The sequence below is a fragment of the Acipenser ruthenus genome, chromosome 30, assembly GCF_902713425.1.
Source record: "Acipenser ruthenus chromosome 30, fAciRut3.2 maternal haplotype, whole genome shotgun sequence".
In the NCBI taxonomy this organism is placed as follows: domain Eukaryota; kingdom Metazoa; phylum Chordata; class Actinopteri; order Acipenseriformes; family Acipenseridae; genus Acipenser; species Acipenser ruthenus.
In genome coordinates this window covers 8,630,685-8,650,569 of record NC_081218.1, presented here as the reverse complement: position 1 = coordinate 8,650,569, position 19,885 = coordinate 8,630,685, and the positions used below count along the sequence as shown (strand labels likewise).

The 19,885-nt window shown below is 43.0% G+C and overlaps 1 protein-coding gene across 1 annotated transcript in view; it reads right to left on the bottom strand.

Annotated features, from left to right (window-relative positions):
• LOC117394782 (chemokine-like protein TAFA-5) overlaps window positions 1–19,885 on the bottom strand; it is a 94,753-nt gene that overhangs the window by 42,520 nt on the left and 32,348 nt on the right. Inside the window, exon 3 of the mRNA XM_033993353.3 lies at window positions 3,125–3,274. Within this exon, the coding sequence (XP_033849244.1) occupies window positions 3,125–3,274 (150 nt within the window). The remainder of the gene's footprint in view (window positions 1–3,124; window positions 3,275–19,885) is intronic.

The window sequence follows — 19,885 nt, the reverse complement described above, 5'->3', positions numbered from 1 at the left end:
AGTGATCAACGTTGTGTTTTGTGATCCTATTATTTTCTGTTATGAGGACTGTAATAAACGAAAACCAAAAAGGTGAGGTGTTTTTTCTTTGTACAATGCCCCCTTTTCTAAAACATTTTGAAGAGTTTATTTAAGTTAAATGTGAATTTTCACTTGTGTGTACATCTAAAAAAAAAAGGCTGACGTAAACCACAGTAATGATATTACTTTATGAAAATTTGTCTTTTGATACTTTGTTTCTTGTGCAGAAACCGCAATACAAGGGATAAAAAATAATAATTAAAAAGTCTACATTTATACTGTTTCTGCCTGAAAAAATCTTTTTCTGGAATAGATCATAGTAATTAATCTACACAGAAACACAACAGAGCAGAACACAGAACATATTATTGTAAGATAAGTAATAAGTTCAAAATAAATAAAAGAAACAGGGATATATGTTCTAATCCAAGGCTATTCTAGTAGCATGGCCAGGTCCTGTTGTAGGTGAGTACCCAGGGTCTGGAAAGTATGGGGATGATTTCAGAGAATACTATGGAGATTAAAATGGCCAAGTATATCATTAGTAGTAGCATAATACATTTAAGGGGTATTTTAGCACCTATTGTGCATTGTTTGACTTAGATCTTTTTGTATCATTTTTTCACAGCACAGCTGTTTTTGATACAATTTTTTTTATAACATCATCCCTTTTTTAGGATATCTTGAAACAAAACTCCCTCTACAGCAGCTACTGCATAGTGTAATATTTCTTAATGCTTGTCATTTAAGGTTTAACTTCAGTGTTATATTACAGTACATGACTGAGTGATACAAGCAGAGGGGACAAAGCTTTCAGTATTTTCAGCTTCCTTGTTTATGGTGAATTGGTTATAATTGATCAGTTATTTTGTATTTATAAATGTATCGTGTACCAAAATGTATACATTTTAAAAGTATTTATTCGTTGGCACTCAAATTGTCTCAATTTTTTTAATGTTTACACCCTGCTGTGCATATGAGTATCTGCACTATTTTGTTGAGAATTTCACCCCTGATTACAATGATATTATGCATAGTTACAATGTACTTAGTGTGTACATCTTTTTGCACAATAAATAAACAGACAATTGTATCTGAAAAGGGTTAGGGTTAGTGTAAGGGGGGATAGGGTTTGGAGGGGTTGGAAGGAGATAAATAACATTTAAAAGTTAAATACAATGTGTAGCGCTGTCTCATAGTAATGATAATAAAGTGCTTATGCACCAGAGTTAAGCAGGTTGCACACTGATTTTCTCCAATGGATTAGCTTTTTCATTAACTCCATTTTCAGTTTCATTTTGGGTTTCAACTTGAATATAAGTCATCAGTGCTGGTGACAGCAACACAAAATTCATCAGGCAATGCGTGATTGTGGCTGACTCCGGTAATACGTTCATGTCGATAAACTAAAGCCTTCTCCCCCACAGGCCTGTGCTTTCCAATTTAATGATGCATAACCACAGCTTAAACCAGCAGCCCCTCCGAAGGGAGAGACACAGAAGCACAGACACAGCAATACTCAAGGTCATTTCTCTGATGAACACGTTGCAGGGTTTTTATAACTGCCTGTCATTAGGAGCATATATCAGAGGCAAAAATATGTTACATTAAAAAATATGATCCATGTGAAGGGTATATTCAGCTGTTCAGGATTTATGGAAGGCTGCTGTGAGTATAATAATAAGAAAGAATAACCGCAGGTATCCACACTGGGAGTAACGGGCTGAGAGGCAAGCCTAGAGATTGAGCTGTGGGGCAGAAGCACAGCAAGACTCCTATTCCACTGCAGATTGAGCTGGTCCAGGCTTTACTGTCTGTCGTTAACAAGCTCCTGGGTGACTGATGAGGCTCATAATAAAACCTGGAACACGTCAGACTGTTCTGCAACCAATGCAAGTGGGATTCCCTTCCAGTGGAACTCTTTCTCCTCCCAGTTGTTCAGACTGGTTAGGGGGCTAGGAGTATGGGGAATCCAGCCCAAACCACTGTCCAGGGGATATATTAAAAGACACATTTCAGCATAATATAATAATAACCTTTATTTTTATATAGCGCCTTTCATAGTGGACCACCACCACAAAGCGATTTACAAGATACGAGAGACTAGGGTGTGTGAACTATGCATCAGCTGCAGAGTCACTTACAACAATGTCTCACCCGAAAGACGGAGCACAAGGTGGTGAAGTGACTTGCTCAAGGTCACACAATGAGTCAGTGGGTGAGCTGGGATTTGAACTGAGGACCTCCTGGTTATAAGCCTGTTTCTTTAACCACTGGACCACACAGCCTCCCCTTAATAATATATGTGCTGATTTTCAATATTGCAGGCTACAGGTCATTTAATTATGAATCTCAAAACAATGTTATCTTACAAAACTATAACTTAATAGAATGCCTTCCCGATAGCTGTAATTATGAGCACTCCTGTTAATTAACATTCCTATAGATTTTCCATCGCCCGTGCCCAACGGGAGTCTAAGTGAGCCCTTGGCTTCCACACATCGATGACGAGCTGGGCGGAGGCATGGCCGCTGTGCCACGGGGTGAGGCTGTTGTAGCGTTCGTTCATTTTCCTCTGTATTTTAATGCAAGGAAAGTAATAGCACAGTGCTCATGTGCTCAGCACATGCTCCATTTCACTTGGCCTCTGTTTATGTGGAGTCTTTTTTTTGTTTTTGCACTCATATAACATTACAGGAAACAACTATAGAGTGGGTACTGAGAATAAATGAGAGAAACACTCAATCACAGTCATAAGATTCGCAATATTATAACACAAAAAGATATTGAAATTATATTATTCTTTTTTATTAAGCAGCCACAAATGAGCAGTTAATTGTGATTTCACAATGTATATTAGTGCCCATTCCACTTATCTAATCTCCAGTCTTTAGCATTTACATGTTTTAAAACAAATACTGCAAAGACCTGCAGTCAGGCTAGAAGGACAGCCAGGTGTGTATATTGCTCAACACCTGATCCATGTAGGAACAGAGGCCTATAATTCTAAATAAAGAACGCCATATGGACAGTTAGACAGGCAGTCAGACAGGCAGTCAGACAGACAGAGCTGGAAAGCAGTTAGTTCTCACATTCCACTTACCATCGACGCAGGCTGGCCTCGCCCGAGTAGTCCCAGCGATCTGCCCTCTCCTGCAGGCACACCGCGCTGTTTGCCTGGCTATCATCCTCCTTGGTTGACTGCTGTCTCTGTTCAGAGTGACGATTTCACATGTCCCCACTGCTAACTGACCTAGACAAAATAGAGATGGAGTTGCGTTGGTTTGCAGGGTAATAATAACAATAACGTTCCAGTGAGAAAATCAGCACTGCAGTACAAGTGTTGATAACTGGATTTAACAAACACTTAGAGAGGCTTCAACCCAATAAAACTGGATTTAACAAACACTGAGAGAGGCTTCAACCCAATATAAGATCACCATTCAAACCTTGATTTTCCCCAACAAGAAGGAGAGATATACACAACTAAGAAGAAGAAGAAGAAGAAGAAGAAGAAGAAGAAGAAGAAGAAGAAGAAGAAGAAGAAGAAGAAGAAGAAGGTGGTTTTATAATGTTTATAGGGGCACAGTAAGTTTTCATACAGGTTCATCTTTCAGCTAAATAATCAATCCATAAATGTTAAGTAATATTTTACCACTTTCTATACAATGGGGAATCAAAACGTTAATCAAACCTTAATCATGGCACACACTAATGTGTTACAACAATGGCAAACTGAGCAACAGAGAATTGGGAACAGTAGCATACCAATTTTCACACTTAATGACCTCAAACTATATCCCTCATAAAAAAGCTAAATATCAACAGACAAATTATGTCAAATAATGACTACAGTAAATGTTCCGGCTATAAAGCAGTCCCTCGGGTGAATCAGACTAGTGTCTTCCAAATTCTCTGTGCAGACAGGAAATTGAGAAGGAGTGAACACAAGAACACAGGTGTGTGTAGGTGCCCTTGAATTAACAATCAGAGACGTTTAAATTGAGCAAACTTTGCACTGGAGCAAAGGCTCATTAAATCTGTCCCAGTATGAAAAACCTCAGCTGTTTACCAGGAACGCAGTCTTAATTCCTGGCAAGAATATTCTGACAATGATATAGTGAATGCAGACCCACCACAATACTGGGTGCAGAATTCTGTTCTCCTCTGACGTTGGATAAACGGTTGTTCTCAAGTGTCCCTAATGGAATGTGAATACGCTCAGCCAAGCAGACTCTGTCACCGCCAAAGTATTTCACTTGCACACAGATTATAAAATAATACAGTTCAAATCAGGCCGATGAAAATAAATATCTAAAAAAAATCATTAAAATGCAACGGCAGCTGTTTCAGGCCTGTAACCATGATCTGGGCTGTCTCTGGTGCATCAAAAGCGCATCTCAAAGTACCAGGGTGGCTCTGACAGCACAATCTGTCACCTTCATCACACATGAACCCATGAAGTGAACAAACAATTACCCTCTGTGTCAAACCCGAGATGGTTTGGCAGAGTAACAAGAGTAATCGTAGCCTTCAGTTCTGTCTACCTTGGCTCCACCTGAACTGTGAACAAAGCACTTCAAGCAAGTGCTGTCAATTCTTTATTCCCTCTGCATGCAACAGAAACAAAGAGAAACATTTAACATAAAAGCATGCAGCACAACGTATGCTAAAGAGCTCTCACGTTCACCATCTGCTCTAAGCTACAACAGTTGCTTTAAAATAACTCCCAAGCGGTGCCATTCAATTTTACAACAATACAATTGTAGAAATGATAACTGTCAGTTTTGGGTCCACAGACTGTGCAGATATTCTGCTGAGTAGTTTTACTGTGCCACACTTTTACCAATACCATCTCAGCTGCTACACTGACATGCAGTAACTCATCCAGAGATTCATCAGTGGTCCTCAAACTGCCTGTGCATCCATGCATCTGCAGTACGAGAGATCATCTCATCAATACTAATATATATATATATATATAGTATTGATGAGATGAGATGCTATATATAACAGAAAAACAATCCATGATAATTACACAATGTCATTGTTTTACATGGGGAAAAAAATAGATTCAAATGTAATTTATATGACAATGATATCGTGTAATTATGATGGATTGTTTTTATATCATTCTCAACTTCATCCTGCACACCCGCACACACAGTCCAGCCGAGCCGCAACTTTCCATACACAACTTTGTTTTGTTTGCCTGCTATTATAGAAGTGACTGACATTAAACGTAACTTTCTCAGTGCTTGTAATTATTAAGTGAGAAGTCATTTCTATTTAATTAGCAGCCCCAATTGGTCTTGCTTCAACAGAACTAATTACATTAATGAACACCCCTTGACATGTTTTGGTCAGAAACTGCTAACACAGCAATTAATCAAGCAGAGCGTTTCTCTAGCTGAATGCATGCTCTGTTCAAGTCAATGCTTGCTTACAATGTAGAATAGTGAGATCCAGAGAGAGTTTCCTAATTAGATGCACTTTAGTTGTTAGTGACCAACATTAAATCAGTTTGCAAAACTGTGCCGCATGGAGGCACATCTTTGGAAAGACGTTTAGAAGAAGCATCGAACACTGTTGGAATGCGAGAGTGGCTGAAGGCAGGTAGACTTCATGGCATCTTCAGGTCATGTGCCACAAAGACTCTATCCCAACACTAGAGTGGTAGAACGTCATTACAATGCCAGTGCTACAGCTGTCAGACAAGATTAGTGTGTGACATTATAGCCTCAACCACACCCTACCCAGTCTGCTAGACACCACTGCCAGTATCAGCTCAGAAGAATTGATTGAGTGGTGATGGATGGCATGCCTCCTTATTACAGACTGGAATAGGTACCAGTAGGCACAGTTACAATGATCACATCATGTGGCCCCAACTGGTACTGAAATCAAAAGAAGAGTGGCATCCCCAGAGCACAGTTCAAGCTTCCCAATGACTTGTATGCATGCCTAAAACACCAAGACATCATTGAAAATACTCTTCATCCAAAGTCCCGAATTCCCTTTTGGAGATGGTAACAATCATGGGGTTTCAATGTGGGTCAATTTACACGTGAAATGGCGATATGCATGCATGTTTGGGAGAATTACTTGTGTAAATCAGGTTTGTGGCCAAAAAAAACAGCCAAAGAGAGAGATAGGGTAAATCTCATTTACTTGTGTAAATGACGAAACACACGGGAAAATCCATGCCTAGTTGTGCATGGAAACCCGCATTTCACGTGTAAATGTTAATGAGTGTGTTTATCCTTAACTATAAATATTGCAAGGGAGCAGGTCAGTTGTTACTGTGGATTCCAAGATGGCAGAAAGTAAGTGGCTGAAGGGCAATTTTATGGTTAGCAGTGGTGTAGTTCACCTTAATTGATAATGCAGGCAGCTTTTTTTATTATTGTTTTTTGCTGTGTCTGGTCTATCATGTTGTATATCTCTTGTGGGTTTACAGTTCTGTATAAAACCACTTACCATGAACTGCGTTATGCCCTTGTTATAGTATTGAAGCAATTGTTTGAGAATACCTTTGCTATAAAAACTACGCTAAAGTTAAAGACAAAGAGCAAGTGAGCTGCTTAAATGTAACTGAATTAGTTCCCGCCCTTTTTTTGATCCCAGCTATGTCCAAAGGCAACGCGTGTCTGCCCTCCACGTTAATATAGTTGGTGAACTGGATGTCATGAGCCAGCTCGATCGCCCAAAACAGCACAACAAACATCCAACAAGTTGTTGATGCCCTCTCAGAACTGACCAAATAAAATTGAATGTATGGATTGTGTTTTATTTGTTTGCATCATTAATATTTAACACAACAGTAAATCCAACACAACTTAAAAGAAAGGACAGAATCTCTGACAGCGCGAATCTCCTCAGAACGCTGCTGTCCAATTGAAACTGGCGGCTGAGGTAACCTTCACAGTTGCCAAGTCCACTTATAATAAGCAGAATTGGGCTTGTTTTTTGAGAGTCGTGGGTTGTAATTTGCATAAACACCCACTTTAACATGGGTTGCGCTTGTTTTGGGCTTGTGAAAGGCAGTGCCGCTTTTTTTCTTGTGAGACTGTAACCTTCCCCTTCTGTCTCACAGGTAGAAACTGATTCCTGAACACCTCATTTTGTTGTTGACAAGAGTTTGTGCAGGATACAGAAGGCAGTGGCAATTCTGGGAACAAATTAATGTTTCATCAGTATCTGCCACACTTTTATTGTGTATACATCTGCAGTGTAATATAGTCAAATTTAATTTAATTAATTGCTCGTTTATTAAAAATAAATTGCACATGTTCGTTTATTGTGAATTTCTGCATCGAAAGTGCCATCTCACTAGAAACTAGGGGACTGAGCACAAGCTGTGATGATGGGCGGAGTTTCAAATGACACTAAGGAAGTAAGGGGAGCAGCTGCGATGGACTGATTTTCAGGTAAGTTTGTGAACTCATTATATGCGAGGCACACATATTCTAGTAGGTTTTCATCCTTTTGGACCTCAAAAGATGTTTTTGTTAGTTGTCGGACACCCTTGCGTCCAAGTCGTGACAGATTAAGTTGACGATCAAACCAGACTTTACGCACCAATCTGACCGCAGTGTCAGGGGACAGTGCCTCCATTTCCCGCAGACACTTCAAATCCAGGCTGGTAATTCAGGGGGTGGTGTCTGGCCTTGACTTTACCTGCTTTTCTAAGAGTTCTCCTGACCGACAGTGATACATTATTGCTGGTTTTAAACTCGCTGTCAGCAGAGATGTTAAAACTTCTACTGTTAAAATATGTATTTAGTCCAGTTCAGCGTTATAAACTGGAGACTGAATACTGGTCCCCAGTTGAACTTCTTGCACTGGTATAAAATTCCCTTATGTTGTTGAGATTATTTGGACTTATTTCCATAAAATGAATGTCCACATTTTTTTCTTTAAGTACATTAACCAGCCCATGCTGTAGTTATTTTTTAGTGTTTTTTTTCAATCTTTGATTTCTTCTATTTCATTTAGCTGTTCCTCATCTGCTGTTATGTGTCTACTCTTGCTGGTGCCCTTATTTTTCTATTTTTTTCCACATGGACTGCTGTCTTCACTCAAAGTTGGTGTTGTACCAGTTATGTGGACTTTCATCCCCAAATATATTAAGGGAAATAGGTGGAATGTCACTTATTTTTGCAGTGGTTTTGTAACTAATAACAAATAAAATGGCAGTTTGTCATGGAATTTAGAATGTAGTGGTGTGTAGTGATTTATTCAGTGTGCGGCTCATTAGTATGCAAGTCATGGTATACACAGGATGGACCGAGGTTTGAGACTCAGAGACAGTTGAAAGTTCAAAAATAAAGTTTTTAATAGACAAAAATACAAAATAAACCAGCACAAGGGCCAAACAAAACGGTTTTAAACACAAAATACACACAAAGCAAAAAGCAAAACTTACAAAAATAAAGGTTTCCAGGCTGAGCGTTGCCTTCACTGGAACAGAAAAACAACACATACAAACACACTCTTGTTTCTAGAACTCTCCTTCAACTCTCTCTCCTAGCCAGGGCCTCTCCCCTGGCTTTTATCCCCTGTGGCTGGAGCCCAATTATTCAATAATTACTGATTAGTCAATTAGGGCTCCAGCCACATTCTCACATGTTTTTCTGGCAGGGAGGAATTTTAACCCCCTCCCTGCCAGTCCCAACATTGATCATAAAGACGGGGCAGTACCCCGTCACATATCCCCCCCCTTGTGCCAAGCACAACATGGCCTAAATGGCCACCTCCCCCCTCAGTCTCAGTCCCAGAAGAGGGGGAAGCACAGTGTCCATGGGGGTGGCCATGGTGGGACGTCCGGCACCACCCAATTCTTCGTGGCCAGCAGCTCCCTCTTCCGGGGCTCCGGCCACACACCATCTTGCCGCGAAAGTGCAGCTGGGGGAGCTGGTCTCCTGACCTCCCTCCCCCTCTTCATGGTCAGCAACTCCCCTCCGTGGGGCTCCGGCCACAGTGTAGCGACCCCAGGCGAAGCAGGATCCCCGAAGACCCCAAGCGACGGCAGCAGCAGCGGACCCTCGGGAGGCGACGGCAGCAGCAGCGGACCCTCGGGAGGCGACGGCAGCAGCAGCGGACCCTCGGGAGGCGACGGCAGCAGCAGCGGACCCTCGGGAGGCGACGGCAGCAGCAGCGGACCCTCGGGAGGCGGAGACGGGAACGGCGGCCCGGCTCCCTCTGCTGGCGGAGACGGGAACGGCGGCCCGACTCCCTCTGCTGGCGGAGACGGGAACGGCGGCCCGGCTCCCTCTGCTGGCGGAGACGGGAACGGCGGCCCGGCTCCCTCTGCTGGCGGAGACGGGAACGGCGGCCCGGCTCCCTCTGCTGGCGGAGACGGGAACGGCGGCCCGGCTCCCTCTGCTGGCGGAGACGGGAACGGCGGCCCGGCTCCCTCTGCTGGCGGAGACGGGAACGGCGGCCCGGCTCCCTCTGCTGGCGGAGACGGGAACGGCGGCCCGGCTCCCTCTGCTGGCGGAGACGGGAACAGCAGCTCATCTCCCTCTGCTGGCGGAGGCGGGAACAGCCTGTATTCTTCCCCTACAGGTCCCTTCAGCCCTAGGCCTGTGGGCTTCCCCTTCTCGGGCCGTGGACACACCGACTCCTCCCGCTCGGGCCGTGGACGCACCGACTCCTCCCTCTCGGGCCGTGGACGCACCGACTCCTCCCTCTCGGGCCGTGGACGCACCGACTCCTCCCTCTCGGGCCGTGGACGCACCGACTCCTCCCTCTCGGGCCGTGGACGCACCGACTCCTCCCGCTCGGGCTCCTCCCCCTCGGGCTGTGGACGTTCGGGCTCCTCCCTCTCGGGCTGTGGACGTTCGGGCTCCTCCCTCTCGGGCTGTGGACGTTCGGGCTCCTCCCTCTCGGGCTGTGGACGTTCGGGCTCCTCCCTCTCGGGCTGTGGACATTCGGGCTGCTCCCTCTCGGGCTGTGGACATTCGGGCTCCCCCTCTCTGGGCGAAGGCAGCGGCTCCCCCTCTCTGGGCGACGGCAGCGGCCCCCATTCTGGCTCTCGGGACGGCAGCTCCTCCCCTTCTGGCTCTCGGGACGGCGGCTCCTCCCCTTCTGGCTCTCGGGACGGCGGCTCACCCCTCTCTGGCTCTCGGGACGGCAGCTCCTCCCCTTCTGGCTCTCGGGACGGCAGCTCCTCCCCTTCTGGCTCTCGGGACGGCAGCTCCTCCCCTTCTGGCTCTCGGGACGGCAGCTCCTCCCCTTCTGGCTCTCGGGACGGCGGCTCACCCCTCTCTGGCTCTCGGGACGACGGCTCCATCCCTTCTGGCTCTCGGGACAGCGGCTCCTCCCCTTCTGGCTCTCGGGACAGCGGCTCCTCCCCTTCTGGCTCTCAGGACAGCGGCTCCTCCCCTTCTGGCTCTCGGGACAGCGGCTCCTCCCCTTCTGGCTCTCGGGACAGCGGCTCCTCCCCTTCTGGCTCTCGGGACGACAGCTCCTCCCCTTCTGGCTCTTGGGACAACAGCTCACCCCTCTCTGGCTCTCGGGACGATGGCTCACCCCTCTCTGGCTCTCGGGACGATGGCTCACCCCTCTCTGGCTCTCGGGACGACAGCTCCACCTTCTTTGTTGGAATGATTGGGGCGTCTCCCATATCTACCGCCAGGTAATTAATGACCATCAGGGCCAGCTCTGCGAAGGACGCCGGGTGATGCTGTTCCTCCCACTTTTCCCACCTCCCCCCATCTCGACGCCACAGCGTGTTGATAACTATGGGGAGGTCGTGGGAGAGGTCTGCCTCAGGGTGCATCAACCAGTCCCATATTTCCTGGGATGGTGGTGAAGGCGGTGATGTAGGAAGTGGTGGGGTGGCTGCCGAGGACGGGGTTTGCAGCTGCTCCTGGTCCCGATTGTGGGGGCATCCTGCCCAGTTGTGGCCATCCACCTCACAGTAACCACACCAGTCAGCTGGTAGCCCATCTGGACAGGACCTCCACTGATGATCCTCCTTCCCGCACCAGGAGCACCAGGGGAAAAGACTGGCTGGGTCCTCCAGCTGGGGTGGCTGTTGTTGCAGCAGCCTACATTTCTTCGGCTGCTGCTTCTCCTGCCTTTGCCGCTGTCTGCTCTTCTTCCCCATTTATCAAAAAAAAAAAATTAAAAAAAAATAACTCCCAAAATTCAAGAAAGAAAAAATAATTACTGCTCTGAGCCTCCAGGTGGCGCTATCCCGTTTCTGACACCAAACTGTGACAAGATGGACCGAGGTTTGAGACTCAGAGACAGTTGAAAGTTCAAAAATAAAGTTTTTAATAGACAAAAATACAAAATAAACCAGCACAAGGGCCAAACAAAACGGTTTTAAACACAAAATACACACAAAGCAAAAAGCAAAACTTACAAAAATAAAGGTTTCCAGGCTGAGCGTTGCCTTCACTGGAACAGAAAAACAACACATACAAACACACTCTTGTTTCTAGAACTCTCCTTCAACTCTCTCTCCTAGCCAGGGCCTCTCCCCTGGCTTTTATCCCCTGTGGCTGGAGCCCAATTATTCAATAATTACTGATTAGTCAATTAGGGCTCCAGCCACATTCTCACATGTTTTTCTGGCAGGGAGGAATTTTAACCCCCTCCCTGCCAGTCCCAACATTGATCATAAAGACGGGGCAGTACCCCGTCACAACTATATATACGCACAGTAATGTGATGCAGTTTAACCAATCAGATGTTATTTTTCCAAGCTGTGTTATAAATATAATATATATAACATCTCCGCCAGTTTTCAGCCATGGTGACTTGCAATACCTGTTGGTTAGTTTCATTTTATACCTCAGAGTTTATATTTAATTAATGAGTCGTAAGATAAATTCGTTGAAACAGTATTCACTACTAACGACATGACACCCCACTAATGACATTTGAAAAACAATTTGGGTAAGAGCAGTAAAACACATTATTAACCAACCAGGCACGAGGTATTTTGCTTTATTACAGCAGCTTAGATTCACTTGTGTACCAGTTATCTAGGCATGGAAACCACATTTTCACAAAATTTCACTAGTAATCTTCAAAAACAACACAAGTACTTTACGCATAGCTAATTTACATATCAACCCCCACCTTTCCCATTCATTTGCATGATGTTGGGTGAAAAGACTGGAGTAAAATAAACTGAGCGAACGGAAACCCAAAAAAGCATTTTACACAAGACATTTTTCTTGTGTAAATGTCTCGAGTTAAAAAAAAAAGTTGCATGGAAGCCCCATGAATCTTATCATGGTACGCTGGCTGAAGAATAGTGTGGCTAAAAAGGTTATTGTTCATCTTCCGTTACAAATCCATCAAGCACACATGTGTGGGGTATTCGCTACAACAAATACTGATGACTCTATTGCCCTGCTTCTGAAACATGTGCACAGTCCCTGCTGTGTCATGAAACCCTTCTCCAGCAGTGACTGCTCAGGTACAGCATGCCAAGACATTGTCAGGTCATCCCTGATGTCCGTAGAGGCAAAGCATCATACTGAACATCTGGTTCAGCACAGTGTACATCACACCAGCTGGGTGTGATTACGGGGGGTCATACGTGTGCCTCTTGTCTATCAGCAGAAGCAAATCTATTGAAATGAAAGCCCCTGTTGAACACATAATGGAAAAGTTGGTTTGCATACTGTACCTTGACTTTTCTGACTAGTGTATATAAGCATTGCACTCTGGAGCACTGATTTCAAAGAAATATTTCTGTCATTAAGATACTGTTTTTCTGTGATTTAAAATATTTTCTTTAAGTTGAGAATGTGATATATTAAACACGTTTGTTTTTATTATTTCTTGTCTACTTTTTTTAAACATATATTTGTATTAATAGGTACACCAGGCTTTTATCAGCATCTTGTTTGTTTGTGCGCTGCGTCGATTGCTGACAAATCCTGACAAACCGACAAATTAAGTATGTTTAAGAATAATAATTATAATTATTAATATTATTATTATTTGTCTTCGTAGTAGTTATTTGTATAATATTAATAACATGCATGTGGAAATATTAAGCAATGCACATTTTTAAATAACCTATTACAGAGATCAGAGGCCCTGCCTTAAGCAACGACATAGCAGCTGGAAAGTCTCCTTCTTTGGCATAAAAATGGGGCTGGATGTTTCACTCTTTGGGATAGTCAACCCTTGGCATCTGTGCTTTTATGGATTTGTCAAAGAAAGTGTTCTATAATATGCCAGCATGCCAGCACACAAAATGAAACAGAGAGCAATGCCTATGATCTGTCTAATGACTACTATAATTTTTTGTAAAATAATTATTATTATTATTATAAACAATCATACATACATATATATATATATATATATATATATATATATATATATATATATATATATATATATATACATATATATACACAGACATGCTCAAATTTGTTGGTACCCTTACAGCTCATTGAAATAATGCTTCATTCCTCCTGAAAAGTGATTAAATTAAAAGCTATTTTATCATGTATACTTGCATGCCTTTGGTATGTCATAGAATAAAGCAAAGAAGCTGTGAAAAGAGATGAATTATTGCTTATTCTACAAAGATATTCTAAAATGGCCTGGACACATTTGTTGGTACCCCTTAGAAAAGAGAATAAATAATTGGATTATAGTGATATTTCAAACTAATTTGTTTCTTTAATTAGTATCACACATGTCTCCAATCTTGTAATCAGTCATTCAGTGCTGTTTGGTATCATTGTGTGCACCACACTGAACATGGACCAGAGAAAGCAAAGGAGAGAGTTGTCTGAGGAGATCAGAAAGAAAATAATAGACAAGCATGGTAAAGGTAAAGGCTACAAGACCATCTCCAAGCAGCTTGATGTTCCTGTGACAACAGTTGCAAATATTATTAAGAAGTTTAAGGTCCATGGAACTGTAGCCAACCTCCCTGGGCGCGGCCGCAAGAGGAAAATCGACCCCAGATTGAACAGAAGGATAGTGCGAATGGTAGAAAAAGAACCACGGATAACTGCCAAAGAGATACAAGCTGAACTCCAAGGTGAAGGTACGTCAGTTTCTGATCGCACCATCCGTCGCTTTTTGAGCGAAAGTGGGCTCCATGGAAGAAGACCCAGGAGGACTCCACTTTTGACAGAAAAACATAAAAAAGCCAGACTGGAATTTGCTAAAATGCATATTGACAAGCCACAATCCTTCTGGGAGAATGTCCTTTGGACAGATGAGTCAAAACTGGAGCTTTTTGGCAATTCACATCAGCTCTGTGTTCACAGACGAAAAAATGAAGCTTTCAAAGAAAAGAACACCATACCTACAGTGAAACATGGAGGAGGCTCGGTTATGTTTTGGGGCTGCTTTGCTGCGCCTGGCACAGGATGCCTTGAATCTGGGCAGGGCACAATGAAATCTCAAGACTATCAAGGCATTCTGGAGTGAAACGTACTGCCCAGTGTCAGAAAGCTCTGTCTCAGTCACAGGTCATGGGTCCTCCAACAGGATAATGACCCAAAACACACAGCTAAAAGCACCCAAGAATGGATAAGAACAAAACATTGGACTATTCTGAAGTGGCCTTCTATGAGTCCTGATCTGAATCCTATCGAACATCTATGGAAAGAGCTGAAACTTGCAGTCTGGAGAAGGCACTCATCAAACCTGAGACAGCTGGAGCAGTTTGCTCAGGAAGAGTGGGCCAAACTACCTGTTAACAGGTGCAGAAGTCTCATTGAGAGCTACAGAAAACGTTTGATTGCAGTGATTGCCTCTAAAGGTTGTGCAACAAAATATTAGGTTAGCGGTCCCATCATTTTTGTCCATGCCATTTTCATTTGTTTTCTTATTTACAATATTACGTTGAATAAAAAATCAAAAGCAAAGTCTGATTTCTATTAAATATGGAATAAACAATGGTGGATGCCAATTACTTTTGTCAGTTTCAAGTTATTTCAGAGAAAATTGTGCATTCTTCGTTTTTTGTGGAGGGGTACCAACAAATTTGAGCACGTCTATATATATATATATATATATATATATATATATATATATATATATATATATATATATATATATATATATATATATTGTGACGATCTGCGTTCCTATCCCAGGCTTTGCTTCAATCAGACACTTGACAACCAGATGCAAGGAAACGCCGTAGCGTATGTTTATTATTTACAGACTGAAAAAGAAAATAAAGAAAACAAAACCTAACCCAGTCTCGGGTCCTAACTAAACAAATCGTTCCCTACCTAATGACGGGGCAGGCTAAGCCTGTTACCTCGTCTCCAAAACCAAAATCGTAATCCAAATACCTTTCCAAAATGTCGTTAACCAGTTCTCACAATACGAATATTCTTTTTCCTTGTTTTTACTCTCCCACTCTCCAACTCAGCTCCTACCATCACCCTCGTTCAAGCATTCACCAAACAGACATTTTAAATGGTAACCAATTAAATTATTAAACAATTGACAGGTCATTAAATTGGACAATTAATTTGAACTGGAGCCATCCTTGACTCCAGTAGCTTCCACCTGGTCCTAGTGTCCCCCAGGTATTGTCTCTGACCAATAATAAATATTTATTTTAAACCATACTTTTTTCCATTTGTACTTTCCCTTATTTAACACACAGTTATCATTTACAAAGTGTTTTTTTTAAACCCATTCATTTTTGATCCCAAACACTTTTTATTAATTTTCTTTGTTTACCAACCAGTTGGTTTACGTTGTCATTCACCTTTTTTCCCGTTTCCTTTAACCAATCCCTCACACTACCCCCCCTTTTGCACGATCCCGTGGGATCGGGCATACCAACCTGGCAGAGCTGCAAAAATTAACAATTTTCCACCCAATGTCCGAGGCCTCTTAAGCGCTGTTTGGACACATAAATTCCGTCCTGTACCCAACCTCTCCGTTTAACCTCACCCTGTTGTGCAAACAAACTAATCTCTGTTTGTGGGTACCGTGAAAAAAAATCTGCATTAATATGCTCTTTGCCCTTTCTGTACTTGAGCTCGAAACAGTACGGTTGCAAAGATAAGAACCAACGGGTCACCCTTGCATTCCCGTCTTTGTTGCGGTAAAGCCATTTTAGGGGTGCATGGTCTGTTACTAAGGTAAATTTTCTACCCCACAAGTAATAGCGTAGAGCCTCTACTGCCCACTTAATAGCCATACACTCCTTCTCTACAGTGGCGTATTTGATTTCCCTTGGTAACAACTTCCTGCTTAAAAACAAGACTGGGTGTTCCTCTCCATTCCTTTCTTGGGACAATACAGCCCCTAAACCTACAACAGAAGCATCAGTCTGCAAAATGAAGGGTTTCTTGAAATCTGGGCTAATCAAGACTGGCTCCTGACAAATTGCTGTTTTTAAATCTTTAAAAGCCCTTTCCGCTTCCGAGTTCCAGACAATTTTGTTTGACTTTGATCCTTTCGTCAGCTCTGTCAGGGGAACTGCTCGAGTAGCAAAATCTTTTATGAATCGTCTGTAATACACTACTAACCCCAGAAATGCCCTCAGCTGTTTTTTATTTGCTGGTTGCTTACAAGCTTGAATTGCATGTACTTTCCTATCCTGGGGTTTTATTTCTCCATTCCCTAGTATAAACCCCAAATACTTGGTTTCCTGTAAGGCGAACGCACACTTCTTTTTATTTGCGGTCAGTTTAGCGTCCCGCAACGCCTGTAATACCGCGCTCACCTGGTGTAAATGGGATTTCCAATCCTTACTAAAAATGACTACATCATCCAGATATGCAGCAGCGTACTGCTGATGGGGACGAAGAACTTTATTCATCAACCTCTGAAAAGTGGCTGGCGCGCCATGAAGGCCAAATGGAAGCACTGTAAACTTAAAAAGACCCTCTGGCGTAGCAAACGTTGTTTTTTCTTTTGAGCTTTCTTCCAAAGGAACCTGCCAATATCCTTTAGTCAGATCTAACGTGGTAATATATTTAGCCCTGCCCAGTTTCTCAATCATTTAATCTATTCTGGGCATGGGATATGCATCAAACTTTGATATCTCATTAACCTTTCTAAAGTCAATGCAAAACCTTACTGTACCATCGGGTTTCGGGACCATTACCACTGGACTTGACCAGTCACTGTCCGATTCCTCGATTATTCCCATTTTCAACATACTCTGTATTTCTGTTTTCATACCCTCTCGCTTAGCTTGTGGGATTCTATATGGCCTTTTCCTGATCACTACCCCTGGGGGTGTAATAATCCTGTGTTCCACAAGATTAGTCCTTCCTGGGACCTCTGAAAAAACATCTAGATTTGTTTGTATTAAATTATTTATTTCTTTCTTCTGCATATCAGACAACTGTTCACCAATCTGTACCTCTTCCACATTCACGTTCAACACTTCTGTCTGTGTATCATTCACTGTCAGATCCCATTCCATGGCTTCAGCAAATTAATGTGAAACAGCTGATATGGGTTTCTCTTACCTGGCCTAAACAATCGATAGTTAACATCAGAGATTTTTTCTACTACCTGGTATGGCCCTTGCCATTTAGCTAAAAACTTGTGTACATGTGAGGGTAATAAAACCAAAACTTTATCTCCTACTGCAAACTCCCTTAACCTAGCACCTGCATTGTAATGTCTCTGTTGTTTCTCTTGTGCACTTTCCATGTTCTGTTTGACAATTTCAGCAACTTTTCCCATTCTTTCTTGCACTTGACAGACATACTCAACTACATTTTGGCCCGAACTTGATTTCTCCTCCCAAGCTTCTTTAACTATGTCCAAAATCCCACGGGGTTGTCTGCCATACAGCAACTCAAATGGCGAAAACCCAGTGGAACTTTGGGGTACTTCCCTAAAAGCAAAAAGCACAAAGGACAACAGCTGGTCCCAGTCCTTCCCATCAGGGCGCATTACTTTCTTTAACATTTGCTTTAGTGTTTTATTAAACCTCTCCACCAAACCGTCTGATTGTGGGTGGTAAACAGAGGTCACTATCTTTTTAATATTACATAGCGTGCACAGCTCCTTCAGTATTGAAGACACAAAGGGAGTTCCCTGGTCGGTAATTATTTCGTTTGGAAAACCCATTCGACTAAACACTTGCAACAAGGCTCGAGCTATGTTCTTGGCGCTGGCAACTCTTAAGGGAATCGCTTCCGGATACCTAGTTGCGTAATCTACTATAACCAAAATGTGTTTGTACCCCGAACTCGTTTTTTCTAACGGCCCCACCAAATCCATGCCAATTCGGGAAAACGGAATTTCAATTATGGGCAAAGGAATCAAAGGAGCGGGTGCAGGCTTTTTTTCTGAAACCAATTGACATTCTTTGCATTGATTACAACGATTAAGAATTTCTTGATAAATCCCAGGCCAGAAGAATCTACTTAAAATCCTTTCCCTAGTTTTTTGAGCCCCTAAGTGGCCACTTAACACATGACTATGTGACAGATGAAAAATCAGTTCTTTAAATTTACCAGGAACCAATAACTGTTCTAACCAATCACCTTGATCAGTTTTGGTTACCCGATATAATAAGTCATGTCTGGTGATAAAATGTGGAAGAGGTAGGCTGTCTCGGATATTTTCATAGTCGTCATCAATTTCAAAGACTTGGCTAAAAGCGGCACGTAAATTTGGGTCTGCTGCCTGCTCTTTCCTGAAATCCAATTGCGATACCGGCAACTCATTCCACATTTTCACGGACATATTTCCTTGTGAAATCAACGTTTCGGCTTTTCTAAGCCTTTCTTGTTTTGAAGTTTCACTTTTCTTTGTATGTTTTCCTGATGGTAACCTTTGTGGTTTAGGCTGACCCCTGCTCTCAGGTATAGTATCCCCACCTCTCCCAGACTCATTATCAGTGTTTACCATAACGTTACAGAGTTGCCTCTTTTCTCGTTCCCTTTTCCCTATAACCCTGTGTTGTTTTTTTAATTTCCTGGACTTTCTTGTCTTACCCGGTTCTGCAAATATCTCATCTGAAAAATCAAACAACGTATGTCCCTCAGACACACCTTCATCAACAACTGACATTGAGGACAATTTCTTTTGGTTCTTGATCAGAATGTTAAAACTAGGACAATCTCTCCCTATAACTACCGGGTAGGGAAGACGGGGAAATACTCCAAATTTATAGCGTACTGCTTCTCCGCCAATCTCTATCTCCACTAACTTAGCTGGATAGGTTTTAATGTCCCCATGAATGCAATTAATCCTAACTTCGTTACACTCTGGTAAATTTAAATGTTCAATTAGTGACGCAGTGATCAAACTTTGCCCACAGCCTGAATCCAAAAGTGCTATCGTCTCCCTACCAGCTACTTTAACAGTAGACAAATAATCCCCCAACATTCGTGAGGTAAACAAGTTATTAACAGTGGTGATATAATTGCAAGTATAGTCACAGGCCCCATATGCATCAGCCCAATCACACTCCATATTTTCTACCCCTTGAGTTTTTCTACATTGTCTAGCAATGTGTCCCTTCTGATGACAATTAAAACATATAATGTCAGGGTTATCCCGTCCCATATATTTTTCACCCCAAGGTCCCTTCACAGCCCGTGGCTGCTCTTCGTCACCCCGTTTCCCAAGCACAGTCTTACCCACGTCGGTGTGTTCCTGCCTCTTCAGGAATGGGGTGCGCGGGTTGAAGCGGCGTTGTCTGTCCGGGGAACAACGAGCCAACCTGTCGGCGGCTGTATGACTCTCGACCAGAGATATCAGTTCATCGGCGTTGGCTGGATTGGCCTGTCCAACCGTTTTCCTCAAAAAAACGTCAACGTTCTCAAATACCGGTCCATAACAAGTAATTCCACGACCCGTGCTGATGAGTTGAGCTCCGGTTGTAACCATTTTCGGGTTAGATGTATCAGGTCAAACATTTGAGACC